Here is an 8,399-nt window from a genome sequence, read left to right as displayed (position 1 = left end):
TTTCTAACCCAAAACCGTTTTTTATGGAAACCCTTGTTTTCCAAATACACCAAAATCATTTTTCTATTTCATCAAGTCAACCAAACTTTCTTTTTTAGAAAGAAAACTCTTAAACCATTTTTCGAAACATCACTTTTCTCAGAGAACAAATCAAAACTTTTTTTTTATTAACAAAATTTCTCAAAATATTTGTAAGTAGTGTAGCAGATATGTACTCGAATTTATAAGCAGTGTAGCAGATATGTACTCGAATTTATAATCATTGTAACAGATATGTACTCAATATAATGAATGTGTAAACACACACGTTTGGTAACAATGGGTATTATGATCATTTCCATGTTTTAATTAATTTTGGACCTCTAAATAGAAAAAAATCCGGTTGGACCCTACTATAACTAACTTTGTGGGCTTAGGACCAAACATCAAAGTTTCCTATTGTAAAATGGTTAAAATCTTTTCTAGTCAAAGTGATAAGTTGGAGAGAAAGTTGTGTGAGCTCCAAATTAGGGTGTGTACCTAGCTAGAGTTATACTATCATCATCTTTATAATATACTTGGAGATTATCATAAGTGTGTAGTTGTAGGATTTCATGCAGCTACATTTTGGGGCATAGTAACAGTTCCGAAGAGTAAGAGGATTTATCCTCACATGTTGAGTTGTTTTGAAAAATGGTTTGAGTTTATCACTTTCATCGTTTTTATGTTTTAAAAAATTTCTATTGTCTTGTCTTCACATAATCAGATGTTGAATAACTCTCTATTTTTAAAATTTCATCAAATTTTAGGTTTTTTTATCATCTTTAAGTTTTAGAGCTGGGATTTGGTTGAAGTTTCCTCGCGTTTTCAAGTTCTCTCAAATTTTGACAACACAAGTACTTGGAGGTATTCACCATTTTTAAAGTTATTCAGAATATCATTAAGTTTTAAGAGTTTACGTTTCATTTTTTTTGGTGAGGTTCAGATTTGAATCTTCAAATTTCTTTACAGTTTGTCAGTAATTTAAGCATTGTTAAGTATTTAATTATATTTCAAGTTACTTGAATCGATAGGTATAATCGTTGATGAACAGTTAAAAAATATCTTTGAATGGATTTTCTATCAATAACTTGTTAGTGAAATAATATCTGAATTTATCAATGGTGAGAATAGCATCAAGAGCAGAGCACGTAATAGCAACTCGCAGGAGTAAGCGAGTGGAAGACAGAAGGAAAAGGAAGGTGGAAACTAGTGAAACATCTGTTGCAGGCGAAAAACGTGGGGAAATTCACTGCATGATAGTTTTACACGAAACATTCATCAGGATGAGGTGGAAAGAGATGACGAGTCCTATGCATAAATAGAAGATGAATCAACCCGTGATGAAAGAAAAGAACATGTTAGTGAAGAAAACATGACTCTTGAAGAGTTAAGGGCGAGACTGGTGCAAAAAAGATAAAAGGGGGAGAGATATATATAGAAGCAGAGCGAGCAAGGTTGTTTCATTGTGAAAAGGCATAACCCAAATACATCTCTTGGAGTTTAATTATTGAAAACGAATTTCACTCACATGATAAATCTCAACTCAAAATTCCAACAATTTCTTCATGAATCTTGTGGGGTTCCATGCGGTAGTTTTCCTCTATAAATTATTTGCATCAGAACTATTGATGATATATATGTATGGGTATTTAGACTGCTTAACTTTAATAGGCTTACAATTTATTAATAATCAAACACATACAACCATGATTATACAAAAAAAAGAAAAACATACAGAAAATGATCACCAAGAAAATGACCGTAATTAAGCACTGATCGAGCCAGCAGTACTAGACTGGTTTCACATGACCATATACAGTTCTGGCTAATCGATATTTATTAGGGAAGCAATAACTAGAAAGACAACAAGCACAAACAGATTCAGCCCATATATGATCAATAACTCTGATACAACTAGTCAGATACACATTTCCCAGAGAACAGACTATCGCAGTGCGTCCCAGGACAACAATCGTTGCCAAAAAATCCACAATCTTCACCAACTTGGTAACATTTTGTACAGGTCAAGTTGATCCAACCAGTGCACTTTAATCCATCACAACAACGTGAAGTTACTGGATATCCGTCGTGATATGCACACCCTTCATCCAGAGTCTTACATGAATGAACAGAATATAAAGAAAGCGAAAAGATCATAGCTAACACAAACAACAAGTTCGTTACCTTTGTACTCTCAATCTCGATCTCCTAGCTCGTTACTTGTATATTAGTTTCTTGCTATGGGAAGGCGAATGATTTCTTAGTTTGTGCTGCAGTGGTACTGGTACTTATATACATAATTTGGAAAGTCGAATTTTCACCTTAGTCCTAATTATCGCATGCGTCATCACATGAATTTGAATGCAATTTGAGTTTCATTAACATGTTATTTCATGTTAAAGAGTGGATTTCAGATTTAATTATTGTCGAGCAGTATACTTAAACACTGAGAGAGAGGAGAGATTTAGGTAATGACATACAAATGTAACTACTAATATCAGTATACTTTAATCCAAATAGATTACAATAATCAGGCACATTGTAACTACTAATATAAGTATACTTTAATCCTAGTAGATTACAATAATCAGGCACATTAATTGCAAAGATATGATTAACCTAACCAATATCCGCAGGTATACTAAAATCAACATTTAAATTATACAGTGTAAAGCCTTTTTGTTTTAATAAGTATGTCACGTCATTGTCATATGGAGTTGTTTACCCTAACATGACTTAGAAAGAAGGTGAAATTCTCGCATTTACTGTTCCTTATCGGAAATTTCAAAAATAACATTTTGGATTTTTAACGACCGTTCTAAACATTTTTTACCCTCGCAAATAGACTTTTAGCAAAAGTATTGGTCAAACGAGGACTCCTTGAGTCCCACAAATGTAGCACAAATGTACCATTGACCGTTGACTGACCCCTGTATTCGGATGCACTCCTACTGGACACTCGAAAATTGTAATGTTGACCGTTGACTAAATAGTGTCGAGTGTTGTTTACCATGAACATGAGTCCAGTTGATTGGTCAATATTTCGAATGCACTATTAGTGCACTCCAAAAAAAATGTTCTCACTGCATTCATCGTGCAGTCGTGTATAGGGACATGGTCGTCACTTTATTCGGTCATATTTTGTCCTTTTGATCATGTATGTTGTTTTTGGAATTCAGCAGTACGTTGACTATTAGTGGTCGAATTTTATTTGATAATGGTGATAGTATTTTATCGAAAAATTAATACTCCTCCTGTAGTATATAGATGGTGATAGTATTATTTTTGTGCTAAAATAAAAAAATGATAATATTAAAAAAAAAAAAAACTGAGGTAGTATATAGTTACATTTTATTTAGGCTATAATTAAGATAATGTAATAATACAGACACCAACAACATTTTTTTAATTTTAAAAGGAAGAAATGAACAAAAAATAGCGATGTAAGCAAGTTGAAACATAAGTTGGGCCTGAGATGTAGGAACTGAATTAGATTGTAGAGTTTTTTGTTTCGATGATTTACTTTGATTTGAGCTTGTGTAAAAAACAAAGAGTTACTAGTCTAAAGATCGTCAATTTAGTACCTAATTAGGGATGGCAATTAGATACGTCGCAGAATATGAACCTCAGACAATCAGATTGTTGACCGACAAAAGAAGGTAAGAAATCTATGTGTTTTCTATTTTTTCAAACACTTTAACCATCAGTTCACTGGTGTCAAAGTAATCAAACTTCTCCTTCCAACCTTCGAGCACCAAGTGGGTGTCAGACTTTATACATTATGCCACGATTTAGCAGAGTCCTGTGTAAACAATCATTACCCCATCGTAACAAAAATTCTACGGCCCGTCTTCCTTCCTGGGCGTTGTACGCTGCACTTTTCCAAAATTTATCACATATGGTTGTGCGTAGTTATATCATTTATATAATATGGATACTGGAATATTGAAACTGTTAGAGCACTGCTCGGTCGAATTCGCAAGTGTTGCTATCTAAAGCTTGGTTGTCAACAAATTTAAGTGTTTGTTATGTGTTTTCTGAACTTCATCAGCTAGCTCTCTTGTCCGCATATCCCACATTTCCTCCACAGAGATCTCTTCTAATGGACCTTCATGATAGAGCAGACAAGGGGAACTGAAGAAGTAACATAGGGAGTTAAAAATAAGCTGTAAAACTCTGAAGACAAAAGAAGAGATTTGAATTCAAAGAACCAGAATCAACCGCAAAACAAAACATAATCTGGATCTTAAAAGCAAGCAAGAAAATTAACAAACAAATTTAAACTTACCTTGAAGTAACATACGGAGTTAATTAACAAAAAAATTAAGGGTGATAATACGAAACATACATCACTGAAGTTCTTTTATGATCAACAACAACAATTTCTTCTAAACATTCAAGTCATTAAAGTAAATTCTGACGAAAATGTAGCACTCTTATTTACTAAGTCATTATCTAAGTCCATATTTGAAAAACATGTGAGAAGTATTGGGCCAAATAAATTGTCCGAATTTCCATGACTACATGTGAAAAGTACATGACTAAAGGAATTGTCTAAAGCCCGTGATTGCACGCGTAAGACTAAAGGACTTGTCTAAAACTCCCATGACCGTTATGGACTAAAGAAATTGTCCTACATCAGGGGGAGCTTCTAATGGTATGTTGAACTCTTTTTCCCTTCTTCGAGGATACTTTTTCCCACAGGATTTTGTTACTAGACAAGGTTTTTAATGAGACAACAATAATACCATAAATGCAAATCATGGGGAGATGTCAACATCAGGGGGAGCATCTAGCGATGCACTGACGACATCAAAGTGTGTTGTACTCTTTTCCTTCACCGAGGTTACTTTTTTTCCACAAGGTTTTGTTACTCGGTAAGATTTTTAGTGAGACAACAAAAACACTAGAAATACAATTAGGTTAAGGTTGTTCTTCTCTTTACGAGTGTTCGGGTTTTCGTGCGAAATGTTTTTCCTGACACAGTTCTACAAAGAAGAAAAGTCTTGACAAGCTATGCCATTTCAGAAGCTCAAGTGTCTTTCTCCTTCGACCAGTTTTTCACCAACATACATTTTCTGGCAAGGTTTTGACAAAGCAACGAGTCTATGATGATGGTCATCCAAGGGAGAGTGTTGTAGTAAAGTGGTTCATGGTATGGATGACCATTCCTTATGGCTAAGCGCATGGCACATTTCTTTATGTTGGACACATGTAGAACTTGTCCTTTGTTACTAGACACATGTAACTCTTTCTCTTATCCTTGGTTACAAGTGTACTAACACAAGCTCCCCCCCTCTTGTATTTAAATGGAACTAATGGAAATGAAAGACACACATGATTTGCCTTCTTTTCTTTTCATACTTTGTCTCCTTTATGTTTTTGTCCCTTGTTTTGTCTACCACTTTAAACAAGACAAAATAAAAAAAATTAAATTCCGGATCTCGGGCTATCATCTAAATCCAACGACAACCGGGCGCAAGTTCATTTTAGCTTATTTTAAGGTTTTTTTAGGCCTATATGTATTTTTCTTTTTCCATCCCTTTAGTTTATGGGGGTGGTGGGGTCTTGACCCCAATTTCGTAATTCTTTTAATTACGTTATTTTTTTTTTTACAATAAACCATTTGGACTTGGCCAAAAAAAAAAAAAAAACAGTTTGAAAGTGAAATTTTATAAATCTAAGGGAATATCGATGCACTAATAACAAACACTCTTACGCAACAAAAATCATGGCTTAATTCTTGTGCAACAAAATCTGTTCACAATCAATTTCACTTTTACACACCAGTTTATACTAACTATCCCGATATTTTACTGAAAATTTTAGTGTGAGCGTTAACTTAGATAAAGACAATAGAGCAATCAACATCGATTGATAAATATCAATATAGTTTTGCAGATAACAGATCCCCATTCAAATTAGGGAGATAAATACACAAAGAATAAAAAAATTAGAAACCAACCATAATAGGATCTGGCGATCTGGGTCCAGTGTTTACAGACCTGCTGAGACTAATCCATGCAATGTGATGATACCAATTACAACATTTTGATGATTAACGACCGGCAGAAAATGCACCGGTGATGGTGGAGATTCCATTTTCTGCATTGCTTCCACCGCCATCGCCTCTGGATCGATAATTCTGGGGTTCCTGAACACCAAAGTATAGTTATATGCGTTTATGAAAAGGCAGAACATATCTTAAGTTAACAAAAAATTAAGAACCAGTGTGTCTTTACCTGTTGCACATTTGCCCAACGGTAAGCTTGAAGAAACCTTCACCACTGGCTTTGAGTGTTCGCCGCAGATCTCCATCAGTAAATGTGCCGACTAGATGGTGTTCGTCGTCGATAACTAGTATACAGCCACATCCTTTACTCGTAAGTTCCACGAGTTGATCCATTATCATATCATCTTCCATGCATAACGGAAGTTCTTCTTGCTTCTTCATAACATCCTTGACCTATACAACAATTAAATGGTCCACCAAATCAAATCTTCATTACCTCAAGGAATGGGTGTTATCTAGGTCCGTAGAACTGTAATCTATGGAAACAAAAATCAGTGATTACCCCAAACATTAACAGAATAATTTGAATCATTTAGCATGACAAAAACCGAACTGACCGAATTGGAAAATTTTGATTTGATTCCTTAATTTTCACAAATAAGTACTATCCGAGGAATGAAACCAAAATTGATTCAATACGATCCTTGAAATTGAAAAACTCGATATCACCCTTCTAATCATGTCTTAATGACATAAAGATACCCAATATCTTTCTATCAACATAATTAAACAGAATCTTTTTCCTGTGCCCGTTATCTGTTGGAACGAACTCTAAAACTTTCTACATAACCAACACATGAATTGTCAGTTCTATAGTATAGATCGTTAACTATAGACAATTTAGCACGAACTCTAATAATTTTCTACATAATCAACACGTGCGTTATCAATTCAACAATGTTCAATAACCTTTAGTAATGAACACACTCAATAATTTGTTCGTTAACCATAGGCAAGAACTCTAATAAGTTTCTATTTAATTCGACAGACAAATTATCTCAAGCTTATGGCGTTGTTCGTGAACAATCATAAGCAATTCTGTATTGCTTTACCTTCAATTATTAACTCGATTCGTATCATAATACGCATACACATAAATACGTACACAACAACAAGATAATTTTTTTCATCCCTACTTCTTCTAATTCCTATATATGTGATGAGAGAAATAAATCTAAATTATCTACAATTCATTTATTCCAACGAAACACAGATTCAATAGAAACAAAATAATTATTTCGATAATTACCTTAAAAATGAGTCTTTTCCCAATCCTTCCAGCAGGATGATTAGCAGCATATTCATCTCTAGACAAATTCTTTGCACTCATCAAGGCAATCGCAACCGTATCACCAAATACCATCTGAATGGCCGTACTGGTAACAGGAGCTAAATCAAAAGGACATATCTCCCTCTCCAAAGGTAAATGTACATTAAAATCACAAACAGCAGATAACAAATTTCCTTGATAACTAGTAACAGAAATTAAATAGGCTCCTTTAGCTTTGGCACAAGGTACTAATTTCATTAATTCTTCAGTATTACCAGACTTACTAAATAACACAAGAATATCAGATCTTGATAATATACCAATATCTCCATGTAATGCATCTGTTGGTGATAAGAAACTAGATCTAACACCCAATGAAACTAAGGTTTGTGAGATCTTTTGTGATACAAATCCTGATTTACCAACACCGCTGAAGAAGATGGTTCCTTTAGAACTTAACAAAGTTTGTGTAAATGTTAAGGTTTGTGATAAATCCAGATTTTGGAAAAAGTAGTTTAGGTATTTTTGTTGTGATTCGAAGAAAAGTCGTAAATCTTTTGGGTTTACTGATGATTCTTCGGAGGAGGAATTGGTATAGAATGAGAGATCGTATGCGGATGTTGAATGTGGTAGAGATCCCATTTTTCTTTTCTTTTTTTTCCGATCGAGAGAGTGATGTGAGAATGAAACGGAAAGGTAAGAAATAAGAAGCTTCAGAATTGAGATAACGGTATGACTATAATTCATTCCTACTTATAAAGAGATAAATTCTGCGGCAGATTCAGTGTTGACTGTCCAGTGAGTGGTGTTTGTCTTTTTGATGCTGCTATAGTTGGGAAAATTGCTGGTTGGTCTATGCTAGGGTTTAGAGGGAAATATGATTTAACCGTCGGTCAAAAAATGATTCGGAACATGGAAAACACGCCCCAACTGCAAACTTCTAGAAGAAATCATACTCCAACCCTGGACATGGTACGCGATTATGTGTCGGCGAATAATGCGCAAATATTACGGATGATCTTACGGATTGAACCC

At 34.4% G+C, this 8,399-nt stretch overlaps 1 protein-coding gene across 1 annotated transcript; it reads right to left on the bottom strand.

Annotated features, from left to right (window-relative positions):
- Positions 1–5,811: 5,811 nt before the first annotated feature.
- Positions 5,812–8,103, bottom strand: LOC113321993 (probable arabinose 5-phosphate isomerase). The gene is made up of 3 exons (XM_026569993.1): positions 7,344–8,103; positions 6,264–6,487; positions 5,812–6,175 (listed from the first exon to the last, which is right to left on the bottom strand). Exons 1-3 carry the CDS (start codon positions 8,004–8,006, stop codon positions 6,019–6,021), a joined length of 1,044 nt encoding a protein of 347 aa, XP_026425778.1. The 5' UTR covers positions 8,007–8,103; the 3' UTR covers positions 5,812–6,018.
- Between the last annotated feature and the right edge of the window lie 296 nt (positions 8,104–8,399).

This window comes from Papaver somniferum, chromosome 1 (genome assembly GCF_003573695.1).
Source record: "Papaver somniferum cultivar HN1 chromosome 1, ASM357369v1, whole genome shotgun sequence".
NCBI classification, from domain to species: Eukaryota; Viridiplantae; Streptophyta; class Magnoliopsida; order Ranunculales; family Papaveraceae; genus Papaver; species Papaver somniferum.
Note: the sequence above shows the minus strand (reverse complement) of the source record. Positions and strands in the feature narration are given on the sequence as shown.